Below are 19,661 nucleotides of genomic sequence, written 5' to 3'. Positions count from 1 at the left end.
CAGTTCTTCATTGCTTTTGAAAAGTAGTTTTGAAAAGTGCTGTGGAAAAGTGCTTTTGAAAAATTTGAGTGTTTGGTATTGCTGTCAAAAAGTGCTTTTGAAGAATAAAATGTCCATTTTAGACATGATATTATAAAGTAACAAATATGTATTTAAATAATGTTCAAATTAGTTAATATTATGATATTTTAGCAACAATATAAAAAATAATTTATTATAACTTATTGTTAATATTTTAATATATAATATTAATTTTAAATATTTCTAAGTAATTAATATTAATTATTTATTAAATTTAATTAGAATCTATAAATTATATTTAAATATTTAAATATAATAATTAAATATTTGTAATTATATATTGACACAATTGTATTATTATAAAAATTATTTTTTATTTTTAATTAATGCTTTTAACACATTTGTATTATTTTATTTTAAAATGTATTTGAATATATAACTCATATTAGATATTAACATAACATAGAAAACATAAACCTAACAAATTAAAATATTACATATATTTGGATTAAAGTTTTAAAAAGGGATAATATTTATATACCAAATATAAATACTAAAAATTTTACAATAGCATTTACAATTTAAAATGAATTCATTAAACTAGAAGCTATAGCATCTCTTATTAATTCCATTTCAAAACCACTCGAATTGTTTGATTCACCGTCATTAACCCTAGATTATATTCTAGATCCAAATCAAACAAAGGAATGCAGTTTAAGACATCAACAATTGAAATGCATTGATCTATGATTAGAGTTATTTGCTACGGACAAAACTTCAATGCTACAAAATTTATCTAATATTTAGCCAAGACTTTTAAGCACAAAATCAGCAGGGAGACCTTGATGGTTTGAAATACTTGTGGCCAATATTTTTTTAATAAGTTATACAAGTATAATTACAAATAATATTGCATAAAGCACAACTTAACTGAAACTGAAATATATCCTACTTGCGTCCAATACATATCTAAATATGAGTAAAGAGATATGATTCTCTAAAAACCCACCAAATACATGAAATAGCCTTACTTTGACAGAACATATTTTGTTTAAATCTAAACTTTAGGATAATAACAATACTTCAATTTTTGGTGCAAATCTCAGTAAATTCAACAAAAGAAACTAAAAACGGTAAAACACTTGCAATTTGGCATGAGAATCACATAAAGTTGATTACCGCAAATCAATGAGGCGAATTGAGCCCTTTGAACTACTATATGCTAGCATATTACAGTGGGTAGGGTGAAACTCTGCTGATGTTATAACCTCTGCAATGATAGACATTACAATAACCATTACTTTTGCAAATATATTGAACAGCACTGAACTTGCATATGCTTTAAGAAGTGAAAGCAGCAGACTAAAGTACCAAAATATAATAGGCTTACCAATTAGATCCTCTATGTTTGCAGGCTTTACATCGACAATATTGAAACTTTGATTGCTAATTTCCAAGTTCCAAATATTTATACGTAGATCATCGGCTGATATAAAAGTTTCTCCATCACTAGGAATTATAAGAGAGACAGAGATAGAGAGACCATCAGTATATCTTCGCTCAAGCTAATATGAAATGCAAAACATTGAAATGGGAAGTGTTTTCAAACATTCACAAACATGCTTGTCACTATTGACCAGTGACATACAAACTGTATACAAGCCAAAAGCTTAAACATCACCATACGGAATTCAAAACAAATTACATGAATAAGAATAACAATAGTGCAGAGACATGGCGAGCAGGCAATTAAACTTCGAGACACGTACTAGATAATTCAGTGATAAGGTTTTTACAAATATATATACATACATGTTTTACAACATATAGTTTCCAGCAATGAATCCAAACTCATCACAGGGCAAATTTAAATAAAATAGCCTATAAAACATGAATTACGCATCTAAATTGCATAGACATAAACTAAAAGCTGGTGAGTCGCACAACACAGTTTCAAACACTACTAAAACAGAGCAAAGTTAAAGACAATAGCATAAAAACATAAAATCCCCATCTAAATTCAACAGATAAACTAAATGACACAACATAGATTCCGATACTAAAAAAAAGACCCTAGGTGTCTAACACGAAATTCAAGCATATAATGAAAAGGATGTTTCTTAAGCATCAAATTACTTCATAAATAGAGAATCATCAAATGGATATCACTAAGCATTTTTACCTCATTGATGGCAAGGACTTGCCCATTGCTCTTCTTAACCTTCTTTAGCTTTCTGAAGAAGTACCTGATGAATATTCAAGAACAAACACTCAAATCAACAACTTCAATAAAATGGGGATTAAATTAACCCCCTCCCCCCCAAAAAGATTCATAGATAGAAATGAAAATAATCACTAACCAGAACTTGGATTTGGCCCGAACCTCATTGATGGCCCAAAGCTTCATCCTGTAAATCTTAGGGTGCTCATCGTTCTCCGTTGGAAGAGCCCTCTCAACAACCTGGTACTGGTGAAACTGCAACCATAAACAAAACCAATATAAAAAATATTTTTTTTCTTTGTGGCATTAATTCAAACAGCTTAAAAGCATTACTCCTCGATTTGGTAGCTAAGAAAATGAAGCTCTTTTATCCCATAGTTTACTACTAAATTTCAAAGAAATGAAAACCCAAACATTCTAATGGATCAAAATCCATTAATAACATCGTAAAATTGAAACTAAATTTCAGCATAAAATTAAAAAAAAACTAGGAGAAATCGTAGAAAATCGAAGTAAAAAAAGTAAGAAAATTGAGAGGGCGGCTGGGGTGGATCAGATAAAACCGAAGCGTTGACAACTTACCCGGAAAGTAACCATTGTTGTCTCTTACTCTTTTCGCTCAGTAGGAGATGAAGGAAGCGTTGACAACCTAAGTTTATCTCTTATCCAATCTTCAAGCAATGCCTTGAACATAAGTTCAAAACTGGCCTCAGCATACTGCATATCTCATAAGAACACACCCCCAACAAAAAAAATCAATCCTAGACGAAAATCAATCCCAGACAAACAAAAATATACAGAAGAAGAGAAGAAAAAGATAAACTCACTGGCAGAGGGAAGAGGAATAAAGAACCAGCAGAGGGTAAAGATGAGGGCAAAGAACCAGCAGAGAGCAGAGAGCAGAGAACAAAGAAGGGCGTTCGTGTGTGGCTAAAAAAGTAAAAAAACCAGCCCAAAAGCACTTCTAATAAGCTGAGAATTTGCTACCAAATGAAGGCTGTTCTTCATTGCTTTTCAAAGAAAAGCACTTTTCCAAGTAAAAGCCCATCTCTTAAGCAATGAAGAATACAGCCTTAGTCATTTATGAATTCCCTTAAATCCAATTATTATTGTATACTTTTGGACCTGCCTCACTTATCATTGTCATTCGAAATCTTCCCGCCATCTATTTTCATCCAAAACTTTATTAGGAAAAAGTTAGTCATGGTTGAAAGAGTGCATGACGAATAAATTTGTTAACAAATTCTAGTTATGCTATTACTACTTTATTCTGAAAATATCCACTTACCTACCAACTATGCCACTATTTTCGAATTTGTACAAATAAATAATTTAAAAGAAAGTTAAATATGTCTGTACAAAATCAAAAAGAATGAGATTTTTTCCCACGAAATCAGAATCATTTAAAAGTTTCCTTAATTTTAAATCGCAACTACAAAAAAAAAAAAAAAAAAAAGAGAAAATGCAAAATCAAAACGTTTAGTGAACGGATAAAATATCAATAACAAATAAGAAAAAAAGAAATTGTTTATTGTTTTCTTCCTTCTCCCATCCTTCCTTTTATTCGGTGCATGTTTTAAGCCCGTCTCTTCCATTCCATATTCGCTTCAACTTCCGAATTTCCTATTTTATTTTAATTAGTTGAATTGACCATCTTGCCTTCAACCTTCCCAAATAGATCCCATTTCCCTTCTCTCCGGTCGTTCTTCTTTGATCCGCAAAGGGAATCAATCACTTCGAATTCTCTTAGCATAGAAAAGAAATCGGCAGGAAATTTTAGTTATGTTGGGGACAGGATGGGGTTTTAGGAGAGTTCGTGGAGAAGATAGGTTTTACAATCCGGCCAAGGCGAGAAGGTCGTACCAGAAACAGCAAACCGATCAACTACGGAGGGCTCAAAGCGATTATACGGTCAGTCAATCGAATGTGACCTGGGAGTCAGAGAAGGGGCTTGGTTCAACTGACCCTCCTAAGCCAGTTTTGATTCCCGTTTCAGAACCGGTTGTCTCTCCATTGAGTAATTTAGAGCGGTTTTTGGACTCGGTCATTCCTTCCGTCCCCGCACTTTACCTCTCTAAGGTTTGTTCCATCTCAAAATGATAATACCCCTTTTTTTATTCTTTAATTGTTTTTTCTTTTGTTTGGGTTTAAACTAGTTCCCGTTGTAGATTTCGAGTTTGTTGTAATTTGAAGTAAGATAAAGTAATGTTTTAATTTGTTTGTTTATCGAGTAGTGAAACTGGAATTCGTATAAAAAACGTGTAAATAATTTATTTTTGGTGTAATTTAGGAAACTTTTTGGAGATTGAATATATATTTAAAAAAAAGAGATTGATATTTGAAAATGGGTGTGGCAGAGGACGATGAGAGGGTGGCGGACGTATGACGGAGAATTTCAGCCATATTTTGTGTTGGGCGATTTATGGGAGTCATTCAAAGAATGGAGTGCTTATGGAGCAGGAGTCCCACTGATTTTGAATGACTGTGATTCTGTTGTTCAGTATTATGTACCTTATTTGTCCGGTATTCAAATATACGTGGATTCCGTGAAATTGTCTGCCAAGTCCAGGTAAATAATACATTGCTTGCATTGAATTTATTTCCTTGCAATTTAAATTTGTAGTGTATTATCATTATTTAGCTCTACATAATTTGTTTACTTCCTGATTTTTGTTCTCGATAGTTAGCTAGCTATGTGATATTATTAACTTAATTTATGATTTTATTTTGTCAATTTTTTATTTAGTCCTGGTTTCCTGAGCGGCTCTTAATGCTTGAATGATTGTTATATTCCTATGTTGAGGGCTTCCTTCTTTTTTTGAACCAAAATATCTCCTATCAAATCTATTTAGTTAAAGCTTAATCTCTTCTTTGAATGTAATTAAGCGCAATCTATAACTGTGAAAGAGTTTGATTCTTGTAGTTACATTGTCTCAAGCTTCCTATGTTGCATGACTTGGATTTAGTTGTTCTTTGGGTTCATGTCTTCTTTATCTAGTAAGGATTATGGGGATTTCTTTTTTCATTTTATAGTAGTAGCTTAGAAGGTGAAAGAGGTAACATGCAACTGCTAAGTACTAGAAATGTCACAAGCCAAATTTATTCAAAGAGCACAACTGTATTTAAATTCATTCAAAACTAGAAAGCAAAGTAAACTTTAAGAATATCTAATTTCAACAAAATTAACTATTTCAATAGCATAATGTGATATTTGAACTTAGAATGACAATTCTTTTTAACTCAATCAAGATCAATGATCTCTCTAGATAACAAGACCATAATTTGCTAAACTAGAGTGCTAATTTGTTTCCAAGTATCCTTTAAGTTGTTGTAGACATGTTAATCCAATTCAATCCTCTCCTATAACTATTGAATTTAAAGATCAACAATTAGGATCAAGCTTTAATAAGGCTACTCAAGGTTTGGTATACTCCTATCCTAAATGATAATCAACTTTCTCCTCATAACAATCAAGATCTCTTCTATTCTCCTCTTTCCAAGTTGCAAATAATAAAATCAATAATGTAATCAAGCAATTGAAGGATTATGTCTCTGTGGCTTGGACTTGCCAAAATGGGAGCCACACTCATGTAATCTGATATACACATATAAGGGTATGGGATATGTGTCTTGATTCTTTGGACATTGCTTCTTGTGATTGGCTTTTGAAAAAAAAGAACTGATGGTGGCTATGAAAGTAGAAGAGAGGAAGAAGAAAAACAACAATTGTGATAAATAAAGAGAAGAAAAAGAAAGTCGTGATACAAAAAGAGAAGAAATAAAAAACCACTATCTAATAGAAAAGAAAAAGAGAGTAGCGGCTGGGCAAAGAAGAAAAAGAAGGTAGCGGTTGGAAAGAGATTAAAGAAAGAAAAGAAGGGAACAAGTGGCATGGATGAAATGGTTTATGGGCTTTAGAAGATGTTGGCCTAAATTTTTTTTATATCAAACCAACCTTGATGCCCAAAAATGGATTGATCTGAAAAATATTTTAGTTGATAATAATTAAAAATAAATTCGATAAATAAAATATCTATAAAGAAAATTTTCTTTTAAAAGAGTAAAAATTGTTATATACAAAATAAAGGTATATTGTATATTATAATATTTAATATGATTTACATTTTTGAAATTAAATTCATATATTGGGTTTTTTTATAATATTTTAAAACTCTTATCGATAATCTTATTAGATAAAATTGTATGAAGGATTCATGCAACCATGTCCTTTTCATAGAGCCTTTTTAGTATGTCCAAGATTTAGGTGTTTAACTTGTCTTATAGTTAGATACATATTCGTGTTCGGCACTTGTATCTGAGTTCAAGCAACGTAGGATTAAGTAGAGAATTGCGAACAAATTAGACATTTTTAGGGAGATAGGAATCACAACCAAGAAACTAGAGAGATTTTGGTAGTGTTTACTATTGCTGTTAAAAGGTACTTTTGAGAAGATAAAATAATTATTTTAGACATGATTTTGTAAAATAGAAGATTTAATGGGGGACTGGAAAGTAATTTCATTGAAAAGCATTTTTCCAATGAAAGCATTTTTCCAAAAGCCAAAAATTAAAAATTTTGGTTTGGGTTAAAATCCAATTTAAAATCAATATTTGATTTGAAAAACTACTTGCTTACTATTTTTTTTTTGTGGTTTGGGTTGAAAAGTGTTTTTGAACCTTGGTGGTAAAAAAAGCTTGAGTTATTTTGGACAAATGAAGCGATCTCATTTCTCAACCTTGTTGTCTTGGAAGATCCTCCTAAGAAGTGATTTATCCTAGAGGTAGTGAGTAGAGTTAATACTTTGCTTGACCTCCAACAAATCCACATTGTGTATTAGGATCATTATTAGGAAGGCCAATTAAATTGTAATGACATTTGAGTCATTTGGATTTTTGCGAGCTTAACTTCTAAGTTTCTTGGATGGCTGGCTTCCTAGTTCTCGACTAATTGTGTCCATGTGAGCCATTGTATATGCTATTTTGGGTTGAATTTAGGATTCCCCTTTTTCTTACCTTTGATTCCCCTATTTAGTGTACAACTCATGATTTATAAAGAAAAAATGGAGAAGGAAAACATTGAATGAAAAAGAAATAGAAGAAACAAGATGTTTGAATTAGAGTTAACTTGCTTAATTTTGATATTAGCATGTCCCATTTCGAGTAACCAAATAAAAAGTATTGTTTCGACGTTGGGTATTTTGCTTGGTTAACTAAGTACTTGGAATGCCACAAGTTACCTTATTTAAAACATCCAACTGTCATTTGAATTCTAAGCTAGAGAGTTTGCATCCAATTGTCATCTGAATTCTAAGCTAGAGAGCGAAATAAACTTTAACACTATCAAATTACAAAAACCAAGTATTTCAAGAGCATGAAAAGGTATTTCAATTTAGAATTACAACTCTTTCTCTTAATCAAGGTAAATGATGTCTCTTGATCGTGACACCATAATATTAATGATGCATTTGTTGGTCAAGTTTATAATGGAAGACATTGCAAAAAAAATGCCAAAATCTATGGAATAGTTGTAAAAGAAAAACTTACACCAAGAATCAATATATTGCCTATAATTCTATAATGTTGTCAATTTGTTTTTTTAATGATGTAATGCCTATTATATAAAGGCCATCAAGAAGGGGAATGGGATATGCAAAAAGAACCTAATCTAATGTTTGTTTGAGGTATGAAGGTTCTCTTTACAGAACCTGAATTAGCTTTTTATTTTACATCATAGGTTCCTCCAAGCAGAGATGTAATGCTAGCCAAGGCTAAATCGATCCTTTTAGAGGAAGGATGTAATGTTTCATCTTGCATTAACTCGGTCCTATTTTTAATGAAATGCATACCCAAGTTGAGCAAGAAGGCCTTGATACTCATTGGACCATTAGAAGGGTTGATCATGTACTAAATATCGTTTACCCACTTATATTTTTGTTACTACGATGATATTAACATTGCAGGGTGGCACACATGAAAGGGTGCAAAGAAGTTTCCAACGAATTCATTGGAAAGGAATAAGGTGAATATCCAAGATTGTGTCACTTGTGAGATGAAAAAAGTATAGCATTTACATCTAGTTAGTCTTTTATAGTCACTAAAAGTTCCTACCCACATTTGGACCAATATTTCCACTAATCAAGTAGGCTATAGGTGTGATCCTCCTCTCTATCTAACATTCTTGGGTCTTCAAGGGTGGATACGATTGACCAGGCCTTAACTAATAGAGAAGATGTTGATTGTAATTTGACATTGCTTATTGCAAGCATAAAATCGCCTGAAGACCACTTATGACTAAGATCATCTTAATCTTCAATTTACTTTTGGAGAATGGATTTGGTTGCATATACAACCCTATCGATAAGCTTCATTGACAGATCGAGCATACTCAAAACTTACACCTAAATTTTATGGACACTTCCAAATTGCATGACAAGTTGGCTTGTGATCTATCAGTTGGATCTTTTGCCTAGCAGCAAGACTCATAACATGTTTCATGTCTCTTGAAAGTTTTTAAAGGAGATCCTGACTTCCACTACTAGCTTGCCCTTTATTGGATGGCAAAATTATTCCCCAACCTTAACATGTTTGCAATCATGTATCAAATGTGGAACATGGGAAATTCTAGTGCAGAGGCAAGGCATGACCACTATTGATTCTACATGGGAAGTTATTTCGAAACTCTAGAATGCTTCCTTCAATTCGAGCTTGAGGACAAGTCTTTCACCAAAAAAGGGAGTAATGTCAAATGATGCATTTGTTGGTCAATTCTACAATAGAAGACAAATAGCAAAAAAAAAATTGCCAAAATGTTAATTATTTTGGTAGTTATAATCTGGCACCGAGGATCAAGGGCTTATTAAGGATTTGACCAAGCCTAATTTATCAAATTTGAATTGATTTTGCTAGCAATTTATTTCTTATAATTTTGCAACTTTATTAATGTTTTTCGTTCTTAAATGATGTAATGTTTGCTATATAAAGGCCATCAAGAAGGGGAATAGAATAAGTAAAAAAGTCTTTATAAGTTTCTCCTAATAAGGAATGCAACACTAATAAGGATAAACCCAAGCTAACAAGTAGAAATAAAATTGCAGTTGTCGATTTTCATGGTAAGATGCTTGTGGAAAGATTATTTGGATTAGAATGTTAGTTTGGAGAATTATTTTGAGTGGAAGTCTAAGGTAGAGGTTAGGAAAGTGTTGTTATTGAAACTAAAGTTGAAGGGCACTACACTTCAATGGTGAAAGAGAGTTGAAGAGGTAATGTGCACGTCAAGGTAAGCTCAAAATTAGCACATGGGAACACAAAAGTGAAATTGTGCAAGTAGTTCCTTCTAGTTGATTATGCAATAAATTTGTATGAGAAGTTACATTCATTGAGGTAAGGAGGATTAATGGAGTATACTTCTAAATTCAACAATCTTTTTATTCGAGTTGAGTTAAATGAGAGCAATGAGCAAATGACATCTCATTAACTAACATGGTTAAATCAATCTATCAACAATGAGATGGGAGTGGCTTGGTTATTCAACCTTTAAGATGCAAGACAACATGCTTTAATGGTTGAAAAATGTGTTTGGTGTTATGGTGCGAGAAAAAGAATTGCTAAAAGGATTGATTGTGCAAAAAAAAAGTTGGAGCTTTTCGAGGTGTTAAAATGGAACAAGCAACCTTAAAAAAATACTCATGAGACTTCTTTTAGGAATCGCAATGGTGGAGCAAATAGGGGAAACCTTCAGGGGTGAAAAAGGGAAGTCTTTAGTGAGATTTGGGGTTGAAAACAAAGCTGGATAAAACGTTTCCAAAGTTGGCAGTAGTGCTCAAATTTGTTTTACTTGTGACAAAAAATCATAATTCTTATTCCTGTCCTGAATGAAGAGTGAGCTTAACTGAGATGGAAGAAAAGAGGAAGTAATGTTAAACCATGTTTATGATGACTATGATGAAGAGAATGAAGAAATTGATGCATAGCTAGTTCAAGGAATCTCTGATTGGTCGTAGAGTGTTGGCAACATGAATTGAAGGCAAAGAAGAGGATTGAAAGCAACATAACATTTTTCAAACTAAGGTTGTGACTAACGACAAGGTTGGAGAATTTTGCAAACAAGCACTAGAAATTCAACAATTAATGAGTGAATTTGTTGATTTAGTTGGTAGTGATGTTGTTAATTTGATGCCAAGTCTCCATTTTACTTGCTCCAAAGAAGGATGGCTCGTGGAGGATGTGTGCAGATAGTTGGACGATTAACAAAATCACCATTAAATACTGATTCCCTTCCTTAATTAAATGATATGCTTGATCAATTGGTTGCTTTTAAGGTGTTTTTGAAGATTGATTTAAAGAGTGGATACCACCAAATTAGACTGAGAGGTGGATATGAGTGGAATACAACATTCAAGATTCCTTATGGTCCTTGTGCATGGTGGGTAATACCTGTTGGCCTTTCTAATGCACCTAGCACGTTTATGCAAGTCGTGAGTGAGGTATTCAAGCCATTTTAAAATTCCTTTTCATTTATTTTGATGACATATCAGTTTATAGTAAAAGGAAGAATACTAGTACACTTGCGACAAGTCTTGGAAGTGCTAGAAAAAGAGAAGCTTATTATGAAATTGAATAAGAGCACTTTCTTGTGTGAAGAAATTGTGCTTTGCGGGGGTTGTTATTGTTGCTGATGGCATTAAACTAGATTTAAAGAAGTTTGAGCCATTAGAGATCATTTTATAGGTTGTTTATCAAGAATTTTAACATTGTTATGAATTCTATTATTGAATGTTTGTAGATGGACAGCTACTAATGGTTAAAATCAACCCAAAAATCTTTTTAGTTGGTTAAAATTTTGATGACGAAAGCACATGTTCTTACACTTCCAAATTTTGAAATGTTGTTTGTCATTGAATGTAATGAAGCTCAAGTAGGAACTGGGGTTGTTCTTAACCAAGAAGGAAGGCTTGTTGAATATTTTAATGAGAAACTATTTGATGCTAAACGACGTTGTTCCGCTTATGACCTATTGTTTTATGCTTTGGTAAGGATTGTTCAGCATTGGGAGCACTACTTGGCTTATCAAGAATTTGTGGTTTACTTAGATCAACAAGAATTGGAGTTTTTGAGTTTAAAAAGGAACTCAAGGGTTGTTTGCTAAGTGGAGTGCCTACCTTAATGAGTTCAATTAATCAATGAAGTACAAAATCAGTGAGACAAATGTCGTGACAAATGCATTTAGTAAACGTTCTTTACTACTAGTGGCAATGAATGTTGAGGTGCTAAGGCTTGAAGAACTGAGGAATCAATACAAAAGTGACCCATATTTTGGAACCATAATTTCTAAATTGGAAGGGTCAAATAAACATGAGCAATTGCCTTATCGATTACATGATGGATATTTATTTAGAGGCAATTGCTTGTGCATTTTTCGTAAAAGTTTGCTACAAGAACAAATTTTGAGGGAACTTCATGGAAATTGTTTGAGAGGGCACTTTAGAAGAGGCAAGACCATGAAATTAGTGGTGGATTGATATTTTTACGTAAGAATGTACAAAGATGTGGATAGGTTGGTGAAAAGTTGTCCTTGTCCATTTGGCAAGGTTAATTCGCAAAATATAAGGTCATACACTCCATTACCTATGCCAGAGGTGCCATGGGGTCATTGAAGCATGGATTTTGTCTTGGGATTACTAAAGAAAACAAAAGGTTATGATTCAAACTTTGTCGTGGACCATTTTCCCAAAATGACACATTTCATTCCTTGTTCGAAAACTTCTGATGCTTCTCATATTGTTGAATTGTTTGCAAGGATGTGGTAAGGTTACATGGTGTTCCTACATTTATAGTTTCCAATAGAGATGTCAAATTTGTAGGACACTTTTGGAGAACAAATTGAAATTTTCTAGCACTTGTCATCCACAAATACATGGTCCAATAGAGGTTGAGGTTGTTAATTAGAGTTTGGGAACTATGCTTAGGTGTCTTGTTGGGTATCATGGGAAGAGTTGGGATTTGGTTATTCCTCAAGCTGAGTTCGCATACAATAATTCTATGAATAGAACAAATAAGAGGACACCTTTTGAAGTTGCCTGGAGTCAAACTTCAACATGTTCTTGATTTAGTTCCTTTGTCACTTAGAACTAGTGTTAGTGATGATAGAATCTTTTGTTGAATATATAGGGCAAATACATCAAGATGTGATGGTTGCTGTGAAAGCAAGAAATGAAGATTGCTAATGAAGCTAATCTACATTGTTTGGTTAAGGACTCTAAAAAGGGAGAATTAGTTCTCGTACATTTGCAGTGAGAAAGGTTTGTAACTTCCTAAGGTTAAGTTTGAGGTTATCGAAGATGTGTTGGATGTTAAAGAAGTGAGGTCTAAAAAGGGTAACAAATATAAGAGGTTTTTGGTGAAATGGTTACACAAATTAGCTAGTGGAAGTACTTGTAGTGCAGAAGAAGAGCTGCAAAGAGTCGGTACAATGATTTATGCTGATGTTGTGAAGGTTATCATCAGAGTTGAGTTTCTCACGTAGGGGATAATGAAACGAGTTTAAAATTTTAAAAAATATCATTTATTTTATTATTTCAGTTTATTTATTCAGTTTAAAGTATTAGATTTTTTTTGGACAATTAGGCTTTTTTTTACCTGAGGGTTAAGTTTAAGATTATCAATAAAACTTTATTTGCATGAAAACCTAGAAACTTTGCTTGCAAGAAAGTCTCTTATATATGTCTAGGAGTAGACTTTTATCATTATTTCTTTGAATATAATAAAGAAACCTAGAGGTTTTCTATAACCCTAGGTTCTCTAAAGTTTCATCTCCCTTCTTACTAAATTGTTTAGTATTAATTTCTTCTTTTCCTGTAGTTTTCTTACCAAACCAAACCATTAAGTCTATTAACTAGTCTAGAATAGTAGTCTACTTTTAAAGTTTAGATTTGTATTTAGCATTTTCAAGTCATGGGTGGAAATTTAAAAACTTTCCTTTTTTGCATTACTCCCTTTGTCTTAATTTAAATGCCATAGTTGACTTTTTGTTGAACGCTTCAGTGTCACAATGGATTCTTGATTTGCCTCATATCCCTAGTTGATTTGCATATACATTGGTTCTTCTGTGAGGCCATTGTGCTTTGCTCTAACTACTTAAAACAACTAAGGAAAATTCTTTGTTTTGTGTCTTAGTTCCTATTTAATGCAAAAATGCTCATGCTAAATGTAATTGTGTTACAAGGACATTTTTTAAGTGAATCAATTACTTTGTTAAATATAAGTGATGAACTTGAGTAATTTTTATGAGCAACATAATGATTTCTTTGTTTCCAATTTTTCAATAATTGTATATGGAGTTGAAATTGTATGGTTCCAACTTATGGATTGAGTGTAACCAGTGTTGTGCCCTAGTTCCAATTTAATGTAAAAAAAGAATTATTTTTGTCAATATAAATAGAGGTTACATAGGTTTACTTGTTTGAATAAAAGATGTAAGCAAAGGAAATTAAAACAAGGATTATGAAATTAAAGAAAAACTCGTAATACCATAAAGATATTTTTAATTAAAGAAGACTTTTAATTAAAGGTCTCCTAATAAAAATAAGCAAATATCTTTTTAAAAATAATAATTAACGTTTTCAACACCAAAATAATAAGATATCTTGCAAACCAAGGCATCCATAACACTATTTATTAACTTGTGGTAATGGAAAACAAAGAAAAGAATATACTGATGAAAAGTCACATATTTAATCTCTACTTGGCATATTTATATACAAGTCTGTATAGTGTAAATAGGGATAAAAAATAAAATAAAGTCCTAGAATTAAGCTTTAGAATCTGTAACACTTCCTCTAAAGCTGAAGCCTAGTTATTGATGATCCAGCTTGTTACATTTGTTGTCTTTGTGAACAAATCAACTAGTTTTTCTGTTTTCACATAACCTGTGGAGATTGAAAATTTCAAAATTCTCTTGAATAAAGTGTTAATCAATTTTTCACTATAAATTAGATTTGAGGTAATATAAAGAATTGCTTAATTATCACACAGGATCTCTGTTAGTGACAAATACTTTAATCCAATTTCAGTTAACAGATGTCGTAATCACATAATTTCACATGTGGATTGTGCCTTAACCTTGTATTCCAACTTTGTGCTAATTGAGATACAACATTCTGCTTTTTACTCCTCTGTTATACTAAGTTTCCACCAACTAAAAATAAATTACCCAATAGTAGACCTTTTATCTATCATAGATCCGGTTTAATCAACATCTATAAGACGTTCAATATGGGTATATCTATGATTATTGAATAATATGCCACCTCCAGGAGCTCCTTTCGAGTAACATAGGATATGTTTTAGGGTTGTCCAATATTTGACTGTGGGTGTTGACATATATTTGCTAACAATACTACGACTAATGTGATATTTGGACAGAGTTATAGTGAGTTAGTTTAATTTCCCAACTAGATGCACATTGAGAACTATTGGAGTACAAGGTTTTGCTGCCAATTTTCCCGTTTTTGCTAGAAGATCAAGAACATACTTTCTGTGAGAAAAAAATTCCCTTTTTCTTGTCACTTCTATCCCCCAAAAGAACAACAGGCCCAAGTCTTTCATGTAGAACCTAGAACGCAAAAATTACTTGAGAGAAGAGATTCTTACATAATTTATTGTAATAACAATATCAACATATACTACAAGAATAACTCCAACCTCAAAACGTTTATAGAACACCGAATGATTACAATCGCTTTTTTAAGTCCAAATTGTTGAACTATTTCATTGAACTTTCCAAACTAGACACGAGGGCTTTGTTTCAATCTATAAAGAGATTTTTTTTAGATGACAAACCTTTCCATGATTCCCTTGAGCAACAAACCTAGGTGGTTGCGCTATGTAAACTTTTTCTTAAAGATCCCTATGAAGAAAGTCGTTCTTTATATTTAATTGGTGTAAAGGCCAATTATGAGAAGCGACTAGTGAAGGTGAGAATACCTAAGAAATGCACATTTTAGGGATTTTGAATCTAACAAAACAAGTGTACTTGAAAATTCTAAGTTCCACCGTGTATAATGGTTTGGATGGAAATTGAACATTGTATGGGTTATCATCATTAAGTATGGAGCAAGACATACGATTGATCAGAAAGCAGGATGTTGAAACAACATTAACTTAAAATTGTTTGGGAACTTTTATTTGAAATAAAAGAGTTCTAGTTGTCTCAAGGAGATGTTATTCCATTTAGCTACTCCATTCTGAGATGGCATGTCAACATAAGAGGATTGATGAAGAATTCCATTTTGGGTCATAAAGGCCTTGTAGAAGTTGGAAAAGTATTCTCTACCATTATCGCTTCGCAACAGACACACCAAATTGAGTTCTTATCTCGGCACAAAAAAAAGAAGAGAAATCACATTTGATCAAATTTTTCATAAAACATATCTATGTCATTTGAGGATAATTATCCACAAACATAACAAAATGTTTAAATCCAAGTTTGTACTATTGAACATGGTCCCTAAAAATTAAACTAGCTCGTTTGTTAGCTTTTAGTCTTGAAGGGAAGCTCCATGGGTGCTTCACCAAGTGGCATGCTTCACCCAATGAAGGTAGGTCTTAAAATTGTGGACTAAACTTCTTCAACAAAGAAAGAGAAGGATGGCCAAATCGACATTGTGCATCTATCAGAGAGAAAACAGTAGGACAAGCCACAGACTGAGAAGCCCGCGAGTTGAAAATATAAAGGTAATCAAATAAGTCATTTACCAATAGTGTGTTTGTCATAAGATCCTGTAAAATATAATGATTGGTAAAAAACAAGATTGAGAAATTTAGGTCACAGGTAAGTTCACTAATAGAGATTAAATTAAAGGTGAGGTTAGGTAAATTTAATATTGATGATAAGGTGATAAATGAAGTTAGATTAATATCTGCAGAACCAACTACTTTATAGGTGGATCCATCAGCAATAGGAAAAGTAAAGGTGAATTATGTGACCGAAAGGTAGAAAAAAGGTTGGGATTACTTATTATATGATCTGTAGCTCTTGAATCGATGACTCATGATATGACTGAGAAGTAGCAAATCCCGCAAAAAGAAGACTACAAACAGTCCAAAATAGTGCCCAAATAGTGTTGAAACAGTACCTAGACAACACCCAACGTGAACAGTACCAAACAGTGCTAAATCTCAAAAAATAAACAAGCGACCCACGAAACCTTCTCCGATCAAACAACTGACCATTGGGCTAGGGTTGGACAAGAGAGTCGATGGGGATGGAAGCACGTGAAGCAGGGCTGCAGACCTTTAGGTGGTGGGTGAGCCTCACACACAAGGTCTCTAATCACCGGCAACTGCAGATTGTCAATGGAGATGGTGGCTCACCTCCCTGTACTGTTAGTGTATCCAAAAAACTACTTTAAAAAAGTAACCCGCAAAATACCAAACAACGAAAATCAAACTCACTAAATTAAGCCAAGTGGCTTTGTTACCATGTTAATGGAAAACGAAGAAAAGAATAGACTGATGAAAATCCATATATTTTGTCTTTAGAGTTAGCGTATTTATATACAAGCCTATATAGTCTAAATAAGGACAAAATAAAATAAAATTCTAAAATCAAGCCTAAGAATATGTAACAACCTAGATCAAGCTTAATAGCTCTTGGAAGTCTGTTACGAATTGTTACTGTTTGGCACTTGTATCAAGTAATATAATCCAATGTATTTTATGTTATATCTTTTCCCTCTCTTGCCTCCATTTCTTATTCTGTTTTGAGAAATATATTTGGTTTAAGCAAATGATTTCGATGTTGCTTCCATTTGTTTTTGGCTCAGTAGTTTGTTAAGAGTTGTTATTGTTAGACACTTGCATCAAGTAATATAGTACAAACTACAAAGTATCTTGTGTTATATTTAATAATTATTGTTTCTGTTTATGATATAGGCAACCAATTCAGGATAGTGATAGCGACTTTAGGGACTCGAGCAGTGATGGTAGTAGTGATTGTGAACCTGAAAGAGGATCAAATGTTTTGAGGGAAACAAGAAATCACTACATGGCAAGTGAGATGTCTCTTAGGATGGATAGACTATCCATGGGAGATCAGCAGATACTTCAAGAAGACTTGTCTAGTGATGAGGGTGAACTTGTCAATTCAAGTTGTTTGATTTTTGAGTATTTTGAACGGGACCCTCCTTATAGCCGAGAACCTTTAGCTGACAAGGTTAATATGTGTTACGCTTTTTCTCTCCTCTTTCCCTTTTACAGTAGGATCAATGCTCGTCTCCTGAACTTAATATGTGCTAACAGATTGCAGATCTGGCCTTCCAGTTCCCTGAATTGAAGACACTAAAAAGCTGTGATTTGCTATCTTCCAGCTGGATTTCTGTTTCATGGTATTATTATCTACTTTTTTGACAATACATTTGTTTCCAGACATGAGTTTGTACTTGACTGATATTATATACTCTGATTCTTGTAGGTATCCAATTTACAGAATACCTACTGGACCTACATTAAAAGATTTAGATGCTTGCTTTCTGACTTACCATTGTCTTCATACACCCATAGGAGGTAATATAGAATATTTTAAATTTTTTCATTTTCAATGAGTGTGAACTACGGAGTGATTCTAGGTTTTCTTGTTAAGTGATCTTTTCTGGCTTTCATTTGTTATTGTGAATCATTTACATTTCTATCAACTTTTGTGAATTACTTTGTCAAATGGTGCTAGAGGGTCTCTCCTAATGTGTCTATTATTCAAGTACTGGAAAAATAATAAAGCAATTCTTTAATAGTCAAATCTTCTAATTTTCATAATTTTTCCTCAAAAGTTTTACCTTGTTTGACATCAAAGTAGTTACTCTGAATCTTGCTTTGTTTTACCTAAGTCTGACTTTTAGTTCATTTGTTAAAATTTTTGGTGGATAAAAATGTCTTTTGCTGTGACTTTTTGTTGCTGATTGCATAACCTAGTTTTTACAGACTTGTCATTAATCAGTGACGGTGCTTGCATAACTTTTGGTAGCATATCTCCTATTGTTAAAGATTTATCATCTGTTGCTTTTATGTAACCTGTCATATTTCAGGTGGAGAAAGTGCTCAGGCACCTTTTATTACTTGTCCCAATGACATGGATGATGTTCCAAAGATGTCATTGCCTGTCTTTGGTCTTGCGTCATACAAGTTCAAGGGCTCCTTGTGGACACCTAATGGAACAACTGATTGTCACTTGGCAAACAGCCTCTTTCAGGCTGCTGACAATTGGTTGAGACTTCTTCATGTTAATCAACCAGATTTCACATTTTTCTGCCGCAGGTGATAGTTAGATATCTCAGTAATGGTAGTTCTAATCATTATTTGTCAAAATATTTCCTACAAAAACTATAGTACTTCAGTTTTGGAGGTCAAGGCCAAAAGCTCAATGTGGGGTGATTGTCTTTTTTAATAATCTATAAAAGAACTTGCAAAAAAAAAAAAAAATAGGAAAAAGAAAAGAAAACTGATTGAGAATGCTGCTGGCTGAAAGTGAAGAAGTGAAGCATTTGAAATAAATAAAGGGAGTGAATGGAGAAAATTTAGACTCAGAGCTGATGGAGAGCTGAGCTCAAGCCAGTGTGAAGGTGGTTTCTGCTCAGTATCTGCATGTTAGTTCCTTCTTGCTTTTCTTTTTCCATGTTTTTGAGTTTAAATTATGGATAAATTAAGCAAAACCAGGCCCTTTTTATCTGTCCTGATGATCAACATGTAGGATTTTATATTTTACCCGACATTGTAGAGGGGATTTTGGTATGGTGGTTGTATAAGTGCGACCTTTGAGCTATCCCTGTTATTGTATTGTAATGCTAATAATGTTCATTAAATTTAATCTCTTAAGAATGTTATGTTAAGAGAATCAGTTTTAATGAAGGGAAAGGGATGTTGTTTCAGTAGGTAATTGGCGTTTCTGGTTCCTTGGCAATATACTATGCTCTTATTAGCTTTCGCTCTACATTTTAGTTTCCCCGTTGTAATAGCAGATGTTACGGAAATGTCATCTATAGCAATGAGATATGATCTGCCATGGAGGGTGATCAAATGTACAAGGCATTGACTCTGCTTCTTGAGCGATTTTTGAAAGTTTTCAAGAAAGTTTTTAATAAAATTGTTTTATTTTTTATTAACTAAAGAACTGAACTTAAATAAAGAAAAGAGTCCTAATCCTAATTGGGAAAATAATTCTCTTATTCTAATAAACTACTAAAAGATAAAATAAAATATGAATAAAACTTATCTACCTAAATTAGATTTATCTATCTAAATAAATTTAAAATATATACATATTTCAACTCTCTCTCTCAAGTTGGTGCATATATATCAATCATGCTAAACTTGCTTACAAGAAAATCAAAGCTTGTCTTAGGAGCCTTTTAGTGAGTATGTCAGCAATCTA

General features: G+C 32.8%; 1 protein-coding gene and 1 non-coding gene across 2 annotated transcripts; one reads left to right on the top strand and one right to left on the bottom strand.

The window, feature by feature from the left end:
- Positions 1 to 793: 793 nt before the first annotated feature.
- LOC107922440 (uncharacterized) lies at positions 794 to 3,483 on the bottom strand. The gene is made up of 6 exons (XR_001691273.2): positions 3,070 to 3,483; positions 2,825 to 2,959; positions 2,382 to 2,497; positions 2,204 to 2,267; positions 1,412 to 1,530; positions 794 to 1,291 (listed from the first exon to the last, which is right to left on the bottom strand). It is a non-coding gene; the product is annotated as an uncharacterized protein (transcript).
- A 403-nt stretch (positions 3,484 to 3,886) lies between these two features.
- LOC107922439 (uncharacterized) lies at positions 3,887 to 19,158 on the top strand. Its single transcript, XM_016852480.2, has 6 exons — positions 3,887 to 4,321; positions 4,600 to 4,811; positions 17,174 to 17,453; positions 17,540 to 17,625; positions 17,712 to 17,803; positions 18,319 to 19,158. Exons 1-6 carry the CDS (start codon positions 4,025 to 4,027, stop codon positions 18,549 to 18,551), a joined length of 1,200 nt encoding a protein of 399 aa, XP_016707969.1. The 5' UTR covers positions 3,887 to 4,024; the 3' UTR covers positions 18,552 to 19,158.
- The last annotated feature ends 503 nt before the right edge of the window (positions 19,159 to 19,661 follow it).

The sequence above is a fragment of the Gossypium hirsutum genome, chromosome D01 (genome assembly GCF_007990345.1).
Source record: "Gossypium hirsutum isolate 1008001.06 chromosome D01, Gossypium_hirsutum_v2.1, whole genome shotgun sequence".
In the NCBI taxonomy this organism is placed as follows: domain Eukaryota; kingdom Viridiplantae; phylum Streptophyta; class Magnoliopsida; order Malvales; family Malvaceae; genus Gossypium; species Gossypium hirsutum.
This window is presented reverse-complemented; position numbering and strand designations above follow the sequence as displayed.

What these genes read in the sequence shown, in the direction of transcription:
- LOC107922439 (XM_016852480.2), top strand. Translation starts at nt 4,025, where the DNA reads ATGTTGGGGACAGGATGGGGTTTTAGGAGAGTTCGTGGAGAAGATAGG. An exon ending in GAGAACCTTTAGCTGACAAG is followed by an intron (nt 17,454 to 17,539) that starts GTTAATATGTGT and finishes ATGTGCTAACAG; the next exon opens with ATTGCAGATCTGGCCTTCCA. An exon ending in TCTTCATACACCCATAGGAG is followed by an intron (nt 17,804 to 18,318) that starts GTAATATAGAAT and finishes GTCATATTTCAG; the next exon opens with GTGGAGAAAGTGCTCAGGCA.